The 24,501-nt window shown below is 33.6% G+C and overlaps 2 protein-coding genes across 2 annotated transcripts in view; both read right to left on the reverse strand.

The window, feature by feature from the left end:
- Positions 1–3,696, reverse strand: part of LOC128242491 (uncharacterized) — a 44,581-nt gene extending 40,885 nt beyond the window's left edge. The window contains exons 1-7 of the mRNA XM_052959653.1: positions 3,678–3,696; positions 3,077–3,163; positions 2,691–2,760; positions 2,262–2,399; positions 1,741–1,893; positions 1,313–1,353; positions 282–339 (exon numbers count right to left, since the gene is read on the reverse strand). Of these exons, the coding sequence (XP_052815613.1) occupies positions 282–339; positions 1,313–1,353; positions 1,741–1,893; positions 2,262–2,399; positions 2,691–2,760; positions 3,077–3,151 (535 nt within the window). The 5' untranslated portion in view covers positions 3,152–3,163; positions 3,678–3,696. The remainder of the gene's footprint in view (positions 1–281; positions 340–1,312; positions 1,354–1,740; positions 1,894–2,261; positions 2,400–2,690; positions 2,761–3,076; positions 3,164–3,677) is intronic.
- Positions 3,405–24,501, reverse strand: part of LOC128244365 (uncharacterized) — a 36,011-nt gene continuing 14,914 nt past the window's right edge. The window contains exons 23-38 of the mRNA XM_052962379.1: positions 24,146–24,171; positions 23,182–23,262; positions 20,201–20,261; positions 20,044–20,066; positions 19,192–19,234; positions 18,961–18,983; positions 18,276–18,365; positions 9,357–9,417; positions 8,882–9,043; positions 7,851–8,038; positions 7,357–7,420; positions 6,870–6,895; positions 5,239–5,319; positions 4,209–4,269; positions 3,678–3,703; positions 3,405–3,422 (exon numbers count right to left, since the gene is read on the reverse strand). Coding sequence (XP_052818339.1) covers positions 3,405–3,422; positions 3,678–3,703; positions 4,209–4,269; positions 5,239–5,319; positions 6,870–6,895; positions 7,357–7,420; positions 7,851–8,038; positions 8,882–9,043; positions 9,357–9,417; positions 18,276–18,365; positions 18,961–18,983; positions 19,192–19,234; positions 20,044–20,066; positions 20,201–20,261; positions 23,182–23,262; positions 24,146–24,171 — 1,034 coding nt within the window. The remainder of the gene's footprint in view (positions 3,423–3,677; positions 3,704–4,208; positions 4,270–5,238; positions 5,320–6,869; positions 6,896–7,356; positions 7,421–7,850; positions 8,039–8,881; positions 9,044–9,356; positions 9,418–18,275; positions 18,366–18,960; positions 18,984–19,191; positions 19,235–20,043; positions 20,067–20,200; positions 20,262–23,181; positions 23,263–24,145; positions 24,172–24,501) is intronic.

Raw genomic sequence — 24,501 nt, forward strand, 5'->3', positions numbered from 1 at the left:
TTTCAAAAAACAGGGGAGAGTGTGTTTATGATGCACCTACGGACACGTAGGAGGTCATGCTTGCAAATCAATCAATCAATCAATCAATCAATCAATCAATCAATCAATCAATCCCTTTTTCAACCATACAATTCATTTTCAAGCAAATAATCCCTTTAAAATTACTTGAGATCTATTTATACCTATGCATCAGTTTTACAGAATCGAGTGTAAGTAATTGCATTAGTTTTAGAACAGTCAATAGAGTTGTCTGCCAACGACTCAAGAGAATACATACATACCGATCACGCATCCTACGTTCGAGCAGTAGGCAGTCCCGTCGCTATCCAGGCACAGCTCCTACAGCGATGGATTTATGAGATGATATTAACCAAGAAAGCATTATTAATTGATTACCTATAATGTCAATTTTAATGGAAATCCAGCTGTTTATGTGTATAAAGCAATGAACTTAAGCAATACATTTATCAAATATTACGGGTAACACTGACGTCATTACGTAGTTTAAGATATATATATATATATATATATATATATATATATATATATATATATATATATATATATATATATATATTGCTGTCATTATAATATAATGGTTGTGTAATTTATAGTGCATTTCGACTATACTCTAAAATATATTTGCCATTATTATACGCGTGCACATCGGCATTTTGCTTTAAGGTTTTTCTTAAAAGGCTCTCACCTCTTTATAATTTTCATGAAAGACGAATGACTCTTAGAGTACATAATGCTTTAAAAAACACCGAACTGTCATTAATGGAATTATATATCAGAGTATTTTTCCATGTTTCGGAATTACAACTAGAATGAGTAAATGATTTCCAATGACTATCAATCTTGCACTTCAAATTTCTCATGTCCTTGAACCCTTACTCGTACAGGAGTTATACGTAAGGTCGGTATGCTAAGTTTTTTATTCTAAGGTCACAAGTAGCGGAATAGTTTTTTAGGACGAAACCTCGACATTTTGTGTGAAATAAATATGATAATATACAAAATGTTCTACATATATATAAAAAAATGGAAATTTCAACTAATCTTTGATAACAAAACTGGACACTCTCAAAAGTGAGGAAAAAACACAAACCTAGTCAACATAGCCTTATACTGTTATCATGGACTTGAGCTTGTTCTAAAAATTGGACCAACTAGCATACTAGACTTTTGCCGATGTTTAGATCCCACCGGCAATTACTGAATAAAAGTCGATTATCAGGCCATTACAGGCAAAATGCCTAGCAGATATTCTCGGGGAGACACAACACATCCCGACACAACACACATGTACCTCATTTTCCAGACACGTTGTGTAGTTTTCGACGTTATGTTCTGCGAAAAAGAAAAGATCCAATGAAAGAGAGGTATACCGAACCGGCAATTTTCTTAAATTGATTTCGTTTTAAGGTCTCCATCTCATAAACAAATTTACATGAATGTACAATAATATAAACGAAACATCGTTGTAGAGTATAACTAATCCTAGAAAGACAGTGTGTTTTTCTATAACTATTATGTAAATAAAACGACTCTCTCATCATATGCAGTTCATCATTATCTATCACTATAGTCATTCTGATTTTGAATTTCGAAATTTTATCATCGATATATGCACTGCAAGGAAAATTGTGCCTTTTGTCATTTTTATATAATTAGATAGGAAGATTGTCATAATTCTCATAATTTCATATTTGCATTGTAAACTCAAACAAAACCTACCGATCCAGTCAAAATGAAGCCTCCCATGCAGTAATGGCAGGACATGGCCGTTAATACTAAACGTTCCACCATTTTGAAAGTGTTCCTTAATCACTAGAAGATAAGAGTCCATCTCGGGAAACGGTGATAAATCCAAGGCAATAATGATTGAACCTGTAATATTCAAAATTCAGACGTGAAGTTATCAAAATAATCATCAAGTAATTGTCAATGTAGCAAGACTGTTCCAAAGGTAAAGGTTGCAAATGTTACGGAACATTAATATTCAATAATGAAAAAGGCAAAGGTCCATTCACACATATAAGTAGCGAAATAAAAAGAATACGACACTAAGATAACTTCCAATATTATTTTTAAGGTTAACTAAATATCATATGTTGAAAGGGGCCCTGGGCTATAATAACGCCATAACATATCGGCCCTAAAATCGCGGTATCGAATTCATCGTCATAAGTAGCATTTTTCTTCCGCAATAACTACAGCAGTATTCCGAAAGATTATATATACTACATACTACTTACCTGGTAAAACCTTAATATTGCTGATATACTGCACTGAAATCCCAAAGGAACTAAACATATTACGCACGTCCTCTTTGATCTCATAGTCCGTAAGTCCACGTGTGACAGTGTAGAAATCACCGTCCAACGCTAGATTCACTGAAAGGAAATAAATGATACAAAATCAAATTACATGTGTATTGAAATCATCGTCCTTAAGTATCTTCTGTAATCCAAAATTAAACTACATCATCTTATAGAATGAAAATTGGAATATAAACCTGATCTGATTCTACACAAACATGAACTTAAAGTTTTGAAACATTGTGCATTGTGTTACAATTATATAGAGGTCTCAATGTTGATTTGAAATGCAAAATTAAGAAGAAATAACCACGCGAACAGTCAAAATAAAAAGGTAATTATATTATTGTTAGATAACCTAATTACCTGTAATGGGCTCGAGACGACATTCTGACGAGCAGTACTCGAGACTAGGGATTCCTTCATAGCAGAGGACCTGGTTCAAGACATTGATTCGTTTAATATGATATGCAACAATACATATTTGAAGTGTTATCTATTCAGAATATAGTACCTTGGAGAAATTTGTATGCTAGAAGTGGTGCATGATTAGTTTAGCACATCTTAGTGTAATTATGTGTTCTGTGTTCCACTTTTTATTAAAAACTCATTTTTTGTTTCACTTATGATGTGTAGGAGAGGTGAAAATCGGTACATAGTCGTACACATGAACACTATATTCTTCGAAGAATTGAAAGGCTAATTGATTGTTATAGAAGTGCATTTAATTTAATGGACAAAAAAGAGTTTACTTCGAATAACCCGCATTCATTTCCTTCATATGTCGGACATGAACTGTTGTCAACGTCCACACATTGACGATTCATGAAACAGAGCAACTGAAATAAAAAAAACACTTTTAGATAATATTAAAATGCTCTTATCTGTAGTTTTGAAAAATCACATTTTTACACTTGATTCAATTCTATACTTGACTCAGTTTAGTATTTAGCCATACGATTTTCTATCAAAAGATATTTTTTGAAGAATAGATATGGATTTAATTTAGTTTAAGCATTATTTATTTATAACGATTGTGGAGAAACTAAGCTAAGTCTTTCTCGTTTGCAAGTTGTTGCGCTAGAGTGTGGTCTTGTCCTATTGAGAAATCAGGAATACCCGTAGAAAACTAACATATCCCGCGACCTCAAACCAAAGTCACGTACGCCCAGGACAGTAATCGAACCCAGAACACTTTGGTTAAGTAGCAAATGCGTTAACCACTGCGCTAACCGAACAGCCATTATTCATTTATACAGTAAGTGTGAAACGAAAACTACATTTGTAAACGATTTCTCTATGGCAAAGATTAAAACCAAATATATATATTGTTTTAGAAATTATATTACATACCTGGCCATCTGGACATTGTCGCATTCCTACAATATTATAGCATATTGAAATGATTATGCATTGGTATATCATAAAATTAAATTCAGAGAGAATTGGACAGTTAGCTGCTTATTAAAAAAACTTACACTTGCATACCAAATGATTTTTCTGGTGTTGTTGTTTTTTTAAGATTTTAGTTAGAACAATCGCAAAAAAGTTTTTTTTAAATATAAATGTAACCTTCGCCTCAACGCCTTAGCCAAACTAAGTTAACATGCCATTCTTATTAATTTGAAACTAAGGCTGTTGTAAGTGAAACCTTGTTGGTAATATCAATAATAGTCTTGTTAAACAGTTTTGTAATTTTGTTGTGCCTAAACAAATAAATAAACTAAAACCTTTGGATGTATATGCGTCAAGTGAAAACTAGAGCTATCACTTGAGTGAGGACTACCGCCGCGCACCGCCTTGTCATAAACATATAAACTCATCTTAACAAGCAATTGTATACAGATTATAACTTTAATTAATGAACAATGCAATGTGCTTTACCTTCTGCATCACAGCTTCTGTCCGAGCAATAGTGGTTCCCGTGTATGTCAGTGCATGACCACTAGAAACATACAATAATATAAGTGTTGTTTCAATATTTGTATTGCCTTTTTTCAAATTTAATAATACCTGTGTTTTGACCATGTTCATGTCTATGTATGTGCTTGTAAAAACGATATGTTATGCCTTGTGCAAGTTCTTTTTACAAATTCGTTGTTCGGTTCAAAATATGACACCAGTATGAACATGCAGCGAATTTGTCAGGAGTTTTACGACACTGATCCTGGCATGTTATAACAAGTGTGTGTATTTTAAAATTACATGTAATGATCAACGACATTTTAGTTGACTAAAAATTGTATGACAATTGCAAACAAATATCAAAAAAATATATGTTTAATTCCACTCTTAAATATTAGGGAATGTAATTGGATAACAATTACAGAACTGTATAACCAAATATCAAAACTCATTAAATATGTGAATCTGTACAGTAAAACAACCATCTGCACAAACTGAAAATAAGATCAAAACACATCCAAATGAAGATATTTGGGAAGATAGGTAAGATCATCTTTAAAGTAGAATTATAAAAAAGGCAAACATTTACCAATTATGAACTAAACAGCACTTATTCATATACGACTATATATAGTTTAACTTGTTAGTGGTAACGAAGGGTGAGACAAGCTTGGGTAAGAAACAAGACTTCAACACATGGGCATGCTATGCTGATATATTAAACAATAAATGCTTCTACACACTACTTGGGGTCAAATATATATGTTCATAACCGTGTTACCACATATATAGTATGACTATATAGGACGAAACAAAGAGACATGGCATGCGTGATCAGAAACGAGACATATGTACTCTACTGCTAAGGCAAATAGAACAAAAAAGTGTTTAAACATATCGTGTATATATGTATAAGTAGAAAAAATGAGATATGGCATGCTAAGATCAGAAACAAGGTATCTTAACACTACTTCTGGGACACACATCTATGAACACAACTATATGTAACCTCAAAGTCAGAACAGAACGACTGCTCGCTGCAACTGGCGTCAACCATGTCCACACACTGCTTGCTCATCAAGCAGAATATCTAGAGAAACAACAACCAAACAGACGAAATAGAAAGATATGGTTCTACTTCAGTCAATGATTGGTTTATATAAAGCAAATATATAATTTGTAAGGATAAAATTGTGGAAAACAAATTTGAGATCAAGACTGGCAGAGGAAATGTTTTCACGGACTTTTCTGTTTAGTTGCGCAGTATCAAGTTGTAAATAAGGCCGTAAACGTTGTGGGATTATTTAAAAAAAAAATTGAACACTAAATAGGTACATTTCTTAATGTGATCGAAACAGAATGAAAAAAAAAATCAGAAATGGTTTAGACTAACATACCAACTTACCATTGTATGATAATATTTAAACTCATTGATGCATGGTCATTCCAATCGAAATTGGCAATGTAACACAAATCTTGGTGACAGTTTTGGAAAACGTTCAGAATTTAGAACTTGCTTACATGTGCCATAAGTTTATTATTATGTGTTGTATTGTTTAGTTTTCTCAGTTAATGCAATCACAGAAGTACTTGGGTTTACCTATAAGTTTATTATTATTTGTTTTATTGTTAAGTTTCCTCAAGTTAATGCAATCATTTACATTTTACTGACCGTTCCAAGGCGGTACCTAACAATCCTTGATAAACATACCTAGTTTAGTTATATATAGTATGTATGCAATGTGCTGTTTGTGGAGTTTTGTGCTGTTCTTCCATGTTTCTTGTTTGTGATTTTTTGTTTGTTTTTATGTTCTATGTCTTTGGCGTTTACGCAGTGCCATTAAACCGGGTTTATGTTAAAACTTTTTGCTACTGAGCTTGTTTCTGTAGTTTTTTGCATAAATATTGTTAAGATATTTTACCCGGAGCTCTTACAACCCACTAAAGGTACAATATACTAATTATTTTCAAAGCAGTTATTGGACTGAGTTCAGAGATTAACAACTATTTATAATTTGCATTTCTTAGATTACACACAATTTTAACCTACAATAGTATTATCAATCTTAATTATAGAGGATGCAACCTGCACAACATCCTTGCCCTTGGCATTTAGCTATAACGTAGCTTAGCCAATAAGATTTTCTAATACAATGTCCGATATAAATACAGCTAGAAACATAGTGAAAATGGTGCCGGTTGATCTATTCAAATACGATCAATCGTTACAAGTTACAAAATAAGAAAGGGATAATATAATAAATTAAGTAACCCTAAATTATTGCTCATTTTTATTGTGGGTTTTGCAATTTCGTCTATGTTTGTATCAGGGATGAGGTTTAAGATATCCGATTGAAAATTGTATTTATTTGTAAAAAGAGGTCATACAACATTTTCTCCGAACATTTATACCACAAACCTAATCGTTTGGCCTTGAAATAATTATCGTAAAATAGATCTGATAAGAACAACAACTACAAATTACTTTTTCATAAGATATGAACATAATATATAAGACTGGGAATCACAATTTAACATGTAGCCAATGGTCAATGAAATGAAACCCTAATTTAAACATCGGATACTCATATACATACAAACATGTTGATAAATGAACTGCTGTAATAGTTTATAACATACCTGGTCATCTTCACATTGCTGCAGTCCTACAACAGTATAAATAATTGGCTAAGATGTACATATTTGCGGTGATTCAAGTTTTAAAATAGATGCGTACATTTAGAGAACCAAAACAACTGATTTCAACCGTAAAACAGTTTGCTATTTTGTGTACTTAACATCAATAGGTAGGGCGACGTTCACAATGCAAAACTATACAAAATCAAGAGAACGTTTTAATGCATAGTCGTCTATCCTAATAAAGATATTATGAACGTTCGAAATCAAAATGTATGTTCATTTTCAACGCATAAGGGGTTGTTGTTGTTTTAGCCTAATTAAAATGGATTAAAATCCTTTTGAAATACTCATTAATTTCATTTTTCAAATGCATTTGATGTTTTTTGTTCTGTTATATGAATTAAACGAGATTATTTCATTTCGATGTAAAAAATGCATCACCAAATAATAATAATAATAATAATAATAATAATCTTCATACAAATACCTTCTGTGTCCTCGCAATTCCTTTCTGAGCAGTAGTAACCTCCTATCTTGTCCATACACGTAGTCTGTTTAAAGTCATATGTTTCAAACAATCATATACATATAAACGTCCGAATATAAATAAAAACAAATTTCCATATTTAATATTTATTGTAAAACTACAGAAACAAGCTCAGTAGCCTCAAGTTTAAACATAAACCCCATTTAATGGCACAGGGTTAACGCCAAAGATATAGAACACACAATTTAATTCATAATCCAAACTTCAATACAGTTAAGCAGTAAGTTTTCTTGTGTCATAAAATGATATGAACAGTCTTTCCTTTCCTATCATTACCTTTACCCCCCCCCCCCCCCAAAAAAAATAAAAATAAAATAAAATAAAAAAAAAATAAAAAAAAAATAATAAAAAAAATAATATTTTGATTACTTTTTTATCATGTGAAAATGAGAAAATAAATTTTAGTTACTTAAACTTACAACAAATGTTCTTACCATTCCAGAAGAGCAGCCGTGACCGCCATCCGTGTTCCAAAATGGCCTCTCAACACTCAGGCGAACGGAACTAAAGTCTATGTTAAGGGTCCAGTTCTTGTCGGTAAGGAACTGACCTCTAGTGCCGTTAAACAGTTGCTCCATGGCGCCCAGAAGCCCCACCCGTGTCTCAAAGCGCACCCATATACCTGTACGTATACATGTTTATGGTCCGTCGAAATCATTGACTGTAACTTAGTGGTCGTTGAAAGTAAAACACCGCTAAAGCAAGCCAAATTGTCATTTTAATATTTGGATTTCAAAAGATATCCATTAAAAAGGTATGACGAATTAGTTATAACAACTTAATTATAAATTATATATTTCAGAATAAAATTATCGACATAAGGGCTATTCTGTCCCACGTCTTAAACTATTCAAATTATATTATACAAAATATTTCTAAATATTGTTCAACAAATCACCATGACAGACAATGGGATACTTGGTTAAAATAGTCAAGCCTCGGAGACATTTTTCAACTACATTAAAGTTATCCGGTTAGAGCAGAGGCTAGCGCAGCGAAAGGCTTTACACCAAGGCGTCCTTGGTTCGATTCCCTGCCCAAGCATAGGTGATGTAAGTTTTGTTGTAGTCACGAATCCAGACAAGTGACACTCAAGTTTCCCCCACAACACAAGACCTCACTTAAGTGCAACATCGTGCCAAAAAGAGTGAATCAATTCAAAATTAATATAACTTGCTCTGCAATCTTTGTAAAATATCAAAGTTTGAACTATTGATACCTAGCTAAAAGTTGTTTGGGTATCTCTCAGACGAGTATGATAATTTTTGAACTCTATTGTTTACATTCACATTTGTAAATAAACTAAATAGTTATTACTGGTAAAGGAAGCGCTGTTATGTATTATGTGAATGTATTTCAAACAAAAATACTTTTGTTAAAACTTTTTTACATATTACTATTAAATCAGATTTTTATTAACATCTTTCAAGGGAATCTTCAGAAAAGAAAAACAAAGCTAACTCACTGCCTTCCCAAGCGTCGAAGCCAAACAGCATTCCTGGGTCGACCTGCTCGACCAAGGATAGGGATGAGGCAATAGCTGTCCGAATGTGACCAATCACAGCTTCGTAATGCTCCATATGGACTCCAAACACCTCATCAAACACACCATTTATCCTGAACTCGACTGTGAAACATATAAATCATTTAAAAGAAATAAACAATCAAATGAAAATTGCATTGTATGACCTAAAAAATCTCTTAGTTGACATATAATTAGTTAGTTTTTGTTTGTGAATACTTATTATTCAAATCTATTTGTGATATCAGATTAAAGCTGCTATGAATCACGCTCGAGTCCGTATCCTGGGCACATGCCAGTTCTGCTGATTTTTTAAACCGTACGAGAAAATCTACCGATGTGACTCGATTACATGACTTCCTCACATGTACGACTTGACCTCCTCTAAACCGTTCCTCTTATTTAGTGTCTTACTCACCAGCCAGCGAAGGACATTCGTTGTCTGGCACACATTCTTGTTGGTTGTTACGCCAGCAGACCTGTGGAATTGGAAATTTGACGATTAAAAACGAAAGAGAATATGCAATACATGACGTTAGATGCAGATATGCTGTACTTTGAAAGCATTTTGCCTTGTCCTTTTCATGAGAATATGCACCTCTAACCGTAATCCTATGTAATGAAAGAAGACCTAGTTTAATAGGCATTTACTGAATAAGAGTTTTTGTTTAATTTGATTTTAAATATCGTTCGTTAGTTTTGACAAGAAGGTTCAATTAAAGATATAAAACAAAACCAAAACATTATAGAAGTACACTGGATCTGCCAAATACCTTATACGCATATGGACACCGAGGTTCGTGGAAGGAGTCTGCACACAAGGTTGTATCTGACACACATGCCTTCGTTCCATGGCAGTAAATCTGTCAGGAAAAATGTTACAAATCTTAATTAATATTTGAAAATATTATGTGCATAATGATTGTCATATTTTTTTTTTAAATCAACAAATAAACCAGGTTAACACACTATATGCAATTAAATTGTAAAAACATAAATTTATAATTTTACAATCAGGGACAAACTATAAAAAAATATATTAACATAATAATTATATGCGTCTACTAGCCATCTAACACATATTGTAAAATAATGCTTTTTGGTTTACATATCTTCAAGACTAATTCTAACGGTAATTGAAGCACCAGACCACAAATTCCTGAAACTTTTTGAGCTTAACAGGTAGGTATAAGTAGCTTGTTTTAATTAGTCAAAAGACATACCAAAGATTTTTGGTCAATAAAAGAAGGTTTATTTGTGATCATATTAAAGATAACTCCTTTTTAAAGTCCAAACAACAGAGAGCTTAGAAGTATACAGAAAATACTATGACGAAAGCAGACCTATATCTACACACCACCGAAAAGCATACAACAAAATATCATCGATTATGTTTCATCATTATAATTCTTTGAATCATACCTCTCCTGCTGGACAGGATTCCTCTGAAAAAAATAAACATAAACGAAATTACAATAATACCATAATTGGCATTCATAACCTGTATGCCCTAACATACAAAATATTCATTTTTAAGTACTGAAAATGTACGGTAACTTCTGTCAAATTTGCTATTGAAATATATGAGTATACCTAGATTTTAACTGCTTTAGTATGTATTCTAAAATGATGGAAAGAGAATACTGACTTACCATTATATTTGCATTGTGGAAATCCATCGGAATGGTCCAGATACTGTAATGTATCACAACAGAGTGTTCAATGTGCTTGAAGGAACACAACATAGTAACATACTCAGCGAAAAACAGTCACAGGTGAAAATATCGCTGATTTTTAGCGTGACCTTTGTTTTATTTTAACCGTCAATAAACCATGAAACAGTAAAAATAAAACCAATGCCATGCTTAAAACACGTAATGTTATCGCGTTATGTCAGTTCGCATGTGGCCTGGTTTTAGCAGATAGTGTTTCATATATAAATTTAAAAACTGCATTTGGATGTAAAAATGCATGTACATAAGCCAATTTTTAATGAAGATATGCTTAAAAGGGGTGACCCCTATATTTATTAATGAAGATAGTCTAATGAGTGCGTTGTCTGGCCGTGTTGTTGTGAACGCTATGTGCATATTGGTACATGTATCTTAAGGTTGTCTTAAATCAGGATCGTCCTTGTATTTTAGGCTACTGGGCTTTCCCTATATATACTATTGTAATAGTAATAAAGGAACATTGATCTTGACATTAAGATTTTGAAAAATGGTTTTAATACTCTTATTTTTAAAAGGATTTAAGCGGATGATACCATGTATGGTCTTTGAGCCATTAAACAACGCTCGATTTCGTTCGTTAGTATTGTTTTTGTGTTCTATTTATCCGTACATTTATATGATAATGAGCGGTAAAAGCGATATGCTTTTCACATTCAACATACCTGGTCACTCGGACAAGTTCCAACTGAAAAGAAAAAAGCATGGTATGAGTAGTCAAAGACAATATGTAAAATATGCATTATCCGAAGATATACTATAATGGAACGGTCGCAAAAAGGAAACACAAGTAATTTGAAGCATTGAGTAATGAATTTTACCTTCTTCGTCACAGCCATTATCTGAGCAATAGTAATTTCCAAAACTGCCCATGCATTGAACCTGTAGATATAAAATAACATAACCTTTTTTATATATCACAATAGAAATTGAATGCAGTTCAATGCAGAACTGTTTGTGTTATTGTTTCTGTTTTATGAGTATACTATTATTATATATATTTGTCAGTAACAACAAATCAATCGAAAAACAAACATTGAAAATAAATTTCACTTTGAAATGTTGGAACATCCAGATTTAAAGCAATAACAAATACTTAAGTTCAAAATAAAACTTAAAATTAAGTATTTATAGACAAACTCAAATTTTCCCGCAACACTAAGTGTCTAGACAAAGTCAAAATTGAGACTTTCGGGGCATTAATGTTATAATTAGTACAATTTAAAGAATTGACCATACAGTCGTGTCATGAGAGATACAGACACAATGTATAAAGTGCAAAGTTTAAAACGTCTTTGTCTAGTTCACAATACGTCTTGTAAGTAGGGTAATAAGTGGGCTTGGCATGCACAAAACATGACACAGTACATCACATCTTCCAATAATAAACACAACAGAGCGAGCATAGATCATAGCATGTACGTAACGTAATAATGAGACATGGCATACACGAAAATCAGTTGTCGAAACAAACTGTTGAAAAATTAACTTCAAAACACTTCTCTTCACACTGGTGCAAATGCGTTACCCTAGATTTAAATTCGTATCACAATCTTCAGGTATTGACGTATTACACAAAGGTGCGGCATGCACAACACATGTCTTGTAAAGATGAGGCAACCACTCATTACATGCTAGAGTCAGAAACAAAGAGTCTTCACACTACTACAATGGTACACATCTAGATACACAACTGCATAAACATAATTTCGAATAATCATTTCACGGAGGCTTGGCATGGGCTCGGGCCCAGATTCACTAACGTCTTGGGTCTCAGTTTAAGACTTAAAATTAACACTCAAAAGCAAAATTTGGTTGTAAACATTAGTACTACTGGAGCAAAGAGGGTAAACATTGCTGTATCTTCTACAAATATTCTGGTCTACAATCAGGAACACATCTTTTGTCAAAATAAGTAATATTTTAGATAATTTTAAATGCTTAACAATTCAGCCTGAAACTCAAACTCAAGACATAAGTGAATACAACCAGGGGCCATGATTACGAACAGTCTCAAGTCCGTCCGAGCTCAGGCTTAAGTGACAAAACTGCAAGTTCGTAATCATGGCACCTCTTTCCATATTCACTAACGTATTTTGAGTTTGATACGAGATTGAACAATCATCTAAATAGCGTTGTAGTATTGCTACTTGAAGAGCAATAATGGTAAAAATTGCTCAGTGTGTTAAATCCAACATGTAAATGTTAAAATGTATTTAATATGAACTTCGATGATTCATATATATTCTAGTATACATGTTGAATAAAATATGTTAAAATCAACATAAATTAAAATAATGTACATATTTGTTTGAAAAAATATTATAAGTAACGGGGTTACGTCGACAACATGTTAACCTGTTAAAATGTTTCATTTATTCATCGGAATCGGAAAATAGATGCCATTTTGGTACGATTTTAATTTGGCAAGGCAATATGGAAAAATATGGGATCACCGGGACCAATGGCGTTGCGTCATTTATGTTGTTGGCGTGATATATATATTCATATTACAGATACTGTGTAACCTTTTATGATTCGCTTTTTCTGAGTCTGAGTATCAAAGTCAGACTGCAGATGCTACTGATTACAGGCCCTGTAGTCTACTACTCGAGTGTACTACTCATTAAGACACACATCTATGTACACAACCATATTTAACCTCGAATCGGAACATAACGACTGCTTGCTGCAACTTGCATAAAACCACGTTCACACACTGCTTGTATCTTCACACACATCAAACATTAAATCTAGGGAAACAACAACAAGAAAATATACACTACTATTGGGATACACATCTATGTACACAACTATGTATAATTCAGGGTGTGTATACCACGTGATAAATTGCGTAATAAATGCTACGTCGGAAGGCAATATTTTGATTTGAAAAAAAGACTTTAAACAAAGATAACTCCATTATTTCTTCACCATTTTAAATGAAACTTAGCGCAGTCGACGCCGCTTACGAAGCCCTGCTGTCGGTCTTTTACCAGAGTTTGATTGATAGTTTAGTTCCTAAAACACTGCGACAAACCTTTTCACAATACGGCCGTCTGACGGAGCACTGTCAAAAATAATTTTGGTAACAGGTTTGTCGAAGTGTTTGATGAAACTAATCATCTTATCAAATTTTGGTAACAAAACAAATGCGGGGCCTTTTGAGCGGCATAAACTGCCTTTTGTTTTATTTAAATTGGTGTTGTAAAAGAAAAGTTATCTTTGATTTAAGTCTTTTTTTAAGCAAAATGTTGCCTTCCGACGTAGCATTTATGACGTAACTTATCACGTGGTATACACACACTGATAATTATAAAACATCGGAGTCTAAGCAGAACGACTGCTCGCTGCAACTGGCGTCAACTACGTTCACACACTGCTTGCTCATCAAGCAGTACAGCTAGGGAAACAACAGCAAGAGAGTATGACCTATATACTTCTACTGGGATACACATCTATATTAACAAATATAATTATAAAACCTCGGAGTCTAAGCAGAACGACTGCTCGCTGCAACTGGCGTCAACTACGTTCACACACTGCTTGCTCATCAAGCAGTACAGCTAGGGAAACAACAGCAAGAGAGTATGACCTATATACTTCTACTGGGATACACATCTATATTAACAAATATAATTATAAAACCTCGGAGTCTAAGCAAAACGACTGCTCGCTGCAACTGGCATCAACCACGTTCACACACTGCTTGCTCATCAAACAGTACAGCTAGGGAAACAACAGCAAGAGAGTATGACCTATATACTTCTACTGGGATACACATCTATATTAACAAATATAATTATAAAACCTCGGAGTCTAAGCAGAACGACTGCTCGCTGCAACTGGCGTCAACCACGTTCACACACTGCTTGCTCATCAAGCAGTACAGCTAGATAATCAATACGAAACAAATACAGAATAAGAAGGGTTCTATAATACTTTATCATCAATCATTTTGAGATATTTACTTGTAATGGACCGAGGTGCTTTGAAAAAGTAAGCCACACACAAACGTAGCTAAAAAGTATCGTCACTCTGACCTACACAACCAGATCAAGTAAATGTTTATATATATATATATATTGTATTCGGCTATCGTGAGACTTCCGTGCATTTTAATCAACCAAGAGTGTCAATAATCTTGATAAGCTTGTTACTAAGTTTCTATTCAAGTTGATAATGTTATACAAAATCTGGTAAGGGTTTTGTAAATATTTTATCAGAATTTAATTGTTTGCCTACGTGTGCTGGATAATATATTGCTTGAAATTTTGCATGAACATTTTGAAATCGATTTTGTTTATTCAGACTGTGGCGCCGACTGAAGGTTTATTGAAATAAGAACATGTTTTGAGAACAACTAATAAAACGAATTTTATGCTACATGTATTAACAAATTTGTGTCGATAATTAACAATTGGTTATAAAACTGGCTAAATATTACATGTGTCACTTAATATATGTCGATAATTTACAATTGCTTCTGAAACTAGTTGTATACTACATTTATTAAGCAACTATATGCAATTGCTTCTGTAACTAATTTGGTATCAAATTTCCAATTTAATAAGTACAAAAGTGTGTTTAACTGAACTGTTGTAATGTGCTCATTACATACCTGGTCATCTGGACATTGCTGCATTCCTACAATATAGTAACGCATTTATGTAGATTTTCATTTTGAATTAGGGTTTAGGTAAAAAAATACAACCGTAGATTCAGAAAAACGAATGAATATAAGTACTGTACACTAAGATCTCCGTATTGTTTAGTATGTTTCAATAAAATTTGAAAGAAGATATAACCAACAATGCCTAAATTTACGGGAACTAACAAAAGAAAACAATCCAACGCGAACATGCATCGTCGGCAATTCCATGATATTTTGATTTCCTAGTAGTTATTTAATTTTCTAGCGAAAAAGGACATTTTATTTGTTATATGGATTCGATGTATGTCGGTTTTGTCATATTCCCGTGTATGCACATACCTTCCGGTTCCTCACAATTCATGTTTGAGCAGTAGTAACTTCCGGTCCCGTTCATACACATGTTCTGTAATATGCAATATTTTAAGACAAGTGCATCAAAAGGCGTAAAGCTTAAAAGAACTAAAAACAATGTCCACTACTGTATATAAGAGAAGATTAAATAGTATGCCATATCGGGATTATAACACTTGTTTCTATCATCCCCTCTCCCTATTGCAAAATGAAATATGTTTATTTATTGTAAAAAAAATGACCGATAATCAAATAACGGTTGTTATATATACCTATACTAAAGCGTTCTTACCATTCCGTATGGACACCGTTCTCCGCCGTACAACCTCTCCATGTGCACGGAACCAAAGTCTATATCAAGGTTCCATGTGGTGTCAGACAAGAACTGGCCCACAGTCCCGTTAAACAAAGCCTCTATGGCGTTCCACAGCTCCTCCGGTGCTTCAAAACGCACCCATATACCTGCACGTACAGGTGTAAACATGTATATGGTCCTTCGAAATAATTTACTAAAAATATCATTTTTTAAATGAAAGCATCTCTCAATAGACGCTTGAAATGTTACGCTATCTATAAACAAGCAATACACAGTTAAAACTAAAGGGACAAGCCCGGTAAAAAATTCAAAAATTAGAAAATAATCTCTGTTTACATGCACAAGGCAAGACGACAATGAGCTAGAGACACAAATGTATAATCACCACATACATACATACAAACAACACAAACAACCACACACTCATCACGATAGTTTTTTTTCTGTTAATGAATTGTGTGCTTCCAAACGACCTTTTTCAGAAGTATATTCATGTACCAAGATACGTAACACAGACGATATGTCAAATATGCTACAATAAGATTAATTACAAAATAAGGGTTGTTCTGTCTCATTAAGCGAATTGGTGGTTGTATTATTTAAATGATCGAAGTTTGATATCTTAACAATTCTCATAACGAGGGGGTGTAAGCGAAAATGTTCTATCTGCTTCTTTATTTACTTAGAACATTTTCGCGTTCACCCCTCGATATGTAGTGAAACAAATCTTCATTGAAGACAAGGGTACCGTTGACATTTCTCTAATGAAGCATGTAAAACGATTTCGCTGTAAAGAACTACGATGCTAACTTACTCCCTTCCCAAGCTTGAAAGTTGAACATCATGGCTGGCTCTATAGAGAGTGAAGCGGCGATAGCGGCCCGAATGTAGCCAATCACAGGGTCATAATGCTCCATTTGGACTCCAAACACGTCTCCAAACACACCATTTATCATGAACATGACTGTAATAAATGAAAAGAAAAAAATAAACATAAACATTTCTTTCAGCGGCCCGAAAGACGCAAAGCACATATTCCTTAATATAAAGATATAACATTTTTACAACTTTTTTATTTTTTGTCTTGGAAGGAGCACATTTTTGCGTTAACATATGCAACCCAATGATGTAAGATTGTTGACAAAAAATCAGATCGTAGATTTTCATATTTCCATTCGAAAATTAATGTTTTATAGCTTAAACCGTTTTACTAACGGTTCAAGAAAAATGCATAAAACATCAATTTTTTAATTAAATATAAAAAACTGCGATCTAATTTTTTGTCAGCAGTCTTATATAACTGGTTTCCATGGATTGTAGCAAAAATAGGCTCGTTCCAAGACAAAACAAAAGTTGTCAAAACGTTTAATCTGTGAGAGTGCAGCTTTAATACTAATAATAAATGTAGATACCAACAAAGAATGTAACTTTTCATTTGTGTTGTTGCTTAGTTGGCTATTGTTTTAAGAGATCAATCAAATATGACTCACCAGCCAGGGAACGACACTCATGATCCGGTACACATTCCTGTCGGTCGTTACGCCAGCATACCTGAAGTTGGAAGATATACTTTAAGAACAGTAATACATTAAAGTGTAGTTGGACAAGCCCAAAATTTAAACATGAAAATAGTCCTGTTAAGAGACACGAAGTAAGAGCCAAAACGACGCTGAACGAGACATACAAACTCGCTGAACGAGTCATACAAACTCGCTAAACGAGTCATACAAACTCGCTGAACGAGACATACAAACTCGCTGAACGAGTCATACAAACTCGCTGAACGAGTCATACAAACTCGCTGAACGAGTCATACAAACGTTAAAATGCAACAAACAGAACTCACACGCATCGAAATAGCTTTGTCAGTAAATAATGGGATTACCGCCTTGAACAGTCAGTGAATCACTTGTTCACTGCAACAAAAATGGGTCACCAGTTTGTATGCTCACACGTGTCCCATCATTGTTCAACTATTAGCATACATGTAGTTCAACTGTTTAAAAGATGCGTCCTTCATAATTCTATTAAAGAAGGTGTGTACTGCAAGGACATATATAATTCATTTGTAGCTCTTTTAAAGAATTTCGACTATAAAGTATGCCGACTGCCTCGATTTTAAGTATTTAAACAAGAAGAAATTGTAATGTTGGGAGTGCAAAAACCGGTTTCGACCTTATATATGGTTCCACTGATCGTTCAAATGCGGCACATCGACTAAATCTTGTTTTTAAGATATAAAACAAAACCAAAACATTGTTGAAGTACACTGGATCTGCCAAGTACCTTATAAGCATATGGACACCGAGGTTCGTGGAAGGAGTCTGCACACAAGGTTGTATCTGACACACATGCCTTCGTTCCATGGCAGTAAATCTGTCAGGAAAAATGTTACAAATCTTAATTAATATTTGAAAATATTATGAGCATAATAATTATCATTTTTTTTTTTAAATCAACAAATAAACCAGGTTAACACACTATATGCAATTAAATTGTAGAAACAAAAATTTATAATTTCACAATCAGGGACAAACTATAAAAAAATATATTAGCATAATAATTATATGCTTCTACTAGCCATCTAACACATATTGTAAAATAATGAGCTTTTTGGTTTACATATCTTCAAGACTAATTCTAACGGTAATTGAAGCACCAGACCACAAATTCCTGAAACTTTTTGAGCTTAACAGGTAGGTATAAGTAGCTTGTTTTAATTAGTCAAAAGACATACCAAAGATAGAATTTTGGTCAATAAAAGAAGGTTTATTTGTGACTATAATAAAGATAACTCCTTTTTAAAGTCCAAACAACAGAGAACTTAGAAGTATACAGAGTTATAAAGGCCTTTTAGAAATGGGTCTTGCTTTAACTATGACGAAAGCAGACCTATATCTACACACCACCGAAAAGCATACAACAAAATATCATCGATTATGTTTCATCATTATAATTATTTGAATCCTACCTCTCCTGCTGGACAGGATTCCTCTGAAAAAAATAAACATAAAAGAAATTATAATAATACCATAATTAGCATTCATAACCTGTATGCCCTAACATACAAAATATTCATTTTTTACGTACTGAAAATGTACGGTAACTTCTGTCAAATTTGCTATTGAAATATATGAGTATACCTAGATTTTAACTGCTTTAGTATGTATTCTAAAATGATGGAAAGAGAATACTGACTTACCATTATATTTGCATTGTGGAAATCCATCGGAATGGTCCAGATACTGAAATGTATCAAAACAGAGTGTTCAATGTGCTTGAAGGAACACAGCATAGTAACATACTCTGCGAAAAACAGTCACAGGTGAAAATGTCGCTGATTTTTAGCGTGACCTTTGTTTTATTTTAACCGTCAATAATCTATGAGACAGTAAAAATAAAACCAGTGCCATGCTTAAAACACATAATTTTATCGCGTTATGTCAGTTCGCATGTGGCCTGGTTTTCGCAGATACTGTTCCATATATTAAATTTAAAAACTGCATTTGGATGAAAACAATGCATGTACATGGGCCAATTTTTTAATGACGATATGCTAAAAAGGGGTGAACCCAATATTTATTAATGAAGATAGTCTAATGAGTGCGTTGTCTGGCCGTGTTGTTGTGAACGCTATGTGCATATTGGTACGTGTATCTTTAGGTCTAAATATTGCGCCTTAAATCAGGATCGTCCTTGTATTTTAGGCTACTGGTCTTTGCCTATATATACTATTGTAATAGTAATAAAGGAACATTGATCTTGACATTAAGATTTTGAAAAATGGTTTTAAAACTCTTGTTTTTAAAAGGACTTAAGCGGATGATACCATGTATGGTCTTTGAGCCATTAAACAACGCGGTCTTTGAGCCATTAAACAACGCGGTCTTTGAGCCATTAAACAACGCGGTCTTTGAGCCATTAAACAACGCGGTCTTTGAGCCATTAAACAACGCTCGATTCCGTTCGTTCGTATTGTTTTTGTGTTCTATTTATCCGTACATTTATATGATAATGAGCCGTAAAAGCGATATGCTTTTCACATTCAACATACCTGGTCACTCGGACAAGTTCCAACTGAAAAGAAAAAAAGCATGGTATGAGTAGTCAAAGACAATATGTAAAATATGCATTATCCGGAGATATACTATAATGGAACGGTCTCAAAAAGGAAACACAAGTAATTTGAAGCATTGAGTAATGAATTTTACCTTCTTCGTCACAGCCATTATCTGAGCAATAGTAATTTCCAAAACTGCCCATGCATTGAACCTGTAGATATAAAATAACAGAACCTTTTTTATATATCACAATTGAAATTGAATGCAGTTCAATGCAGAACTGTTTGTGTTATTGTTTTTGTTTCAAGAGTATACTATTATTATATATATTAGTCAGTAACAACAAATCAATCGAAAAACAAACATTGAAAATAAATTTCACTTTGAAATTTTGAAACATCCAGTTTTAAAGCAATAACAAATACAAGTTCAAAATAAAACTTAAAATCAAGTATTGATAGGCAAATTCAAATTTTCCCGCAACACTAAGTGTCTAGACAAAGTCAAAATTGAGACTTTCGGGGCATTAATGTAATAATTAGTACAATTTAAAGAAGTGACAATACAATCGTGTCATGCGAGATACAGACACAATGTATAAAGTGCAAAGTTTAAAACGTCTTTGTCTAGTTCACAAAACGTCTTGTAAGTAGGGTAACAAGTGGGCTTGGCATGCACAAAACAGGACACGGTACGTCACATCTTCCAATAATAAACACAACAGAGCGAGCATAGATCATAGCATGTACGAAACGTAATAATGAGACATGGCATACACGAAAATCAGTTGTCGAAACAAACTGTTGAAAAATTAACTTCAAAACACTTTTCTTCACACTGATGCAAATGCGTTACCCCAGATTTAAATTCGTATCACAAACTTCAGGCATTGACGTATTACACAAAGGTGCGGCATGCACAACACATGTCTTGTAAAGATGAGGCAAACACTCATTACATGCTAGAATCAAAAACAAAGAGTCTTCACACTACTACAATGGTACACATCTAGATACACAACTGCATAAACATAATTTCGAATAATCATTTCACGGAGGCTTGGCATGGGCTCGGGCCCAGATTCACTAACATCTTGGGTCTCAGTTAAAGACTTAAAATTAACACTCAAAAGCAAAATTTTGTTGTAAACATTAGTACTACTGGAGCAAAGAGGGTAAACATTGCTGTATCTTCTACAAATATTCTGGTCTATAATCAGGAACACATCTTTTGTCAAAATAAGTAATATTTTAGATCATTTAAACGCTTAACAATTCAGTCTGAAACTCAAACTCAAGACATAAGTAAATACAACCAGGGGCCATGATTACGAATAGTCTTAAGTCCGAGCTCAGGCTTAAGTGACAAAACTGAAAAATCCTCATTTATTGTAACTTTCTGTCTATACGACGTTTGATGATGGCATTTGCTGACATTCATAACTATTCAACATTTTACAATTACTCACATTAATTTTTGTCAAACGAATGAAATAAAAATACTTTGTTATTTAATAAAAGTGAAGGTCAAGACTGTCTAGACAGTTCGTAATCATGGCCCCTCTTTCCATATTCACTAACGTATTTTGAGTTTGACTCGAGATTAAACAATCATCTAAATAGCGTTGTAGTATTGCTACTTGAAGGGCAATAACGGTAAAAATTGCTCAGTGTGTTAAATCTAACATGTAAATGTTAAAATGTATTTAATATGAACTTCATATATATTCTAGCATACATGTTGAATAAAATAGGTTAATATCAACATAAATTAAAATAATGTACATATCTGTAAAAAAAAAATATTATAAGTAACGGGGTTACGTCGACAACCTGTTCACATGTTAAAATGTTTCATTTATTCATCGGAATCGGAAAATAGATGCCATTTTGGTACGATATTAATTTGGCAACCCAATATGGAAAAATATGGGATCACCTGGACCAATGGCGTTGCGTCATTTATGTTGTAGGCGTGATATATATATATTCATATTACAGATACTGTGTAACCTTTTATGATTCGCTTTTTCTGAGTCTGAGTATCAAAGTCAGACTGCAGATGCTACTGATTACAGGCCCTGCAGTCTACTACTCGAGTGTACTACTCATTAAGACACACATCTATGTACACAACCATATTTAACCTCCAAGTCGGAACATAATGACTGCTTGCTGCAACTTGCATAAAACCACGTTCACACACTGCTTGTATCTTCACACACATCAAACAGTAAATCTAGGGAAACAACAAAAAAAAAATATACACTACTATTGGGATACACATCTATGTACACAACTATGTATAATTCAGGCTGTGTATACCACGTGATAAATTGCGTCATAAATGCTAAGTCGGAAGGCAATATTTTTATTTGAAAAAAGACTTTAAACAAAGATAACTCCGTTATTTCTTCACCATTTTAAATGAAACTTAGCGCAGTCGACGCCGCTTACGGAGCCCTGCCGTCGGTCTTTTACCAGAGTTTGATTGAGAGTTTAGTTTCTAAAACACTGCGACAAACCTTTTCACAATACGGCCGTCTGACGGAGCACTGTCAAAAAATAATTTTGGTAACAGGTTTGTCGAAGTGTTTGATGAAACTAATCATCTTATCAAATTTCGGTAACAAAACAAATGCGGGGCTTTTTGAGCGGCATATACTGTCTTTTGTTTTATTTAAATTGGTGTTGTAAAAGAAAAGTTATCTTTGATTTAAGTCTTTTCTTAAGCAAAATGTTGCCTTCCGACGTAGCATTTATGACGTAATTTATCACGTGGTATACACACACTGATAATTATAACCTCGAAGTCTAAGCAGAACGACTGCTCGCTGCAACTGGCGTCAACTACGTTCACACACTGCTTGCTCATCAAACAGTACAGCTAGGGAAACAACAGCAAGAGAGTATGACCTATATACTTCTACTGGGATGCACATCTATATAAACAAATATAATTATAAAACCTCGGAGTCTAAGCAGAACGACTGCTCGCTGCAACTGGCGTCAACCACGTTCACACACTGCTTACTCATCAAACAGTACAGCTAGGGAAACAACAGCAAGAGAGTATGACCTATATACTTCTACTGGGATGCACATCTATATAAACAAATATAATTATAAAACCTCGGAGTCTAAGCAGAACGACTGCTCGCTGCAACTGGCGTCAACTACGTTCACACACTGCTTGCGCATCAAGCAGTACAGCTAGATAATCAATACGAAACAAATACAGAATAAGAAGGGTTCTATAATACTTTACCATCAATCATTTTGAGATATTTACTTGTAATGTACCGAGGTGCTTTGAAAAGGTAAGGCACACACAAACGTAGCTAAAAAGTATCGTCACTCTGACCTACACAACCAGATCAAGTGAATGTTTATATATATATTGTATTCGGCTATCGTGAGACTTGCGTGCATTTTTATCAACCAAGAGTGTCAAGAATCTTGTTAAGCTTGTTACTAAGTTTATTTATGGATTTATACAAACAACTTACAAACGTGTGCTAATAATCAGTAGAGAACATATAGAATTTATAAGTATTAGACCAAAGTAATAGGCTACAGTTCCCCTAGTATTAAATTGCAGACTTGTCATTCATTTATTCATGGAGATTCTATTCAAGTTGATAATGTTATACAAAATCTGGTAAGGGTTTTGTAAATATTTTATCAGAATTTAATTGTTTGCCTACGTGTGCTGGATAATATATTGCTTGAAATTTTGCATGAACATTTTGAAATCGATTTTGTTTATTCAGACTGTGGCGCCGATTGAAGGTTTATTGAAATAAGAACATGTTTTGAGAACAACTAATCAAACGAATTTTATGCTACATGTATTAACCAATTTGTGTCGATAATTAACAATTGGTTATAAAACTGGCTAAATATTACATGTGTCACTTAATATATGTCGATAATTTACAATTGCTTCTGAAACTAGTTGTATACTACATTTATTAAGCAACTATATGCAATTGCTTCTGTAACTAATTTGGTACCAAATTTCCAATTAAATTTTCCAATTTAATAAGTACAAAAGTGTGTTTAACTGAACTGTTGTAATGTGCTCATTACATACCTGGTCATCTGGACATTGCTGCATTCCTACAATATAGTAACGCATTTATGTAGATTTTCATTTTGAATTAGGGTTTAGGTAAAAAAAAATACAACCGTAGATTCAGAAAAACGAATGAATATAAGTACTGTACACTAAGATCTCCGTATTGTTTAGTATGTTTCAATAAAATTCGGAAGAAGATATAACCAACAATGCCTAAATTTACGGGAACTAACAAAAGAAAACAATCCAACGCGAACATGCATCGTCGGCAATTCCATGATATTTTGATTTCCTAGTAGTTATTTAATTTTCTAGCGAAAAAGGACATTTTATTTGTGATATGGATTCGATGTATGTCGGTTTTGTCATAT

Source organism: Mya arenaria, chromosome 8, assembly GCF_026914265.1.
Source record: "Mya arenaria isolate MELC-2E11 chromosome 8, ASM2691426v1".
NCBI lineage: Eukaryota > Metazoa > Mollusca > Bivalvia > Myida > Myidae > Mya > Mya arenaria.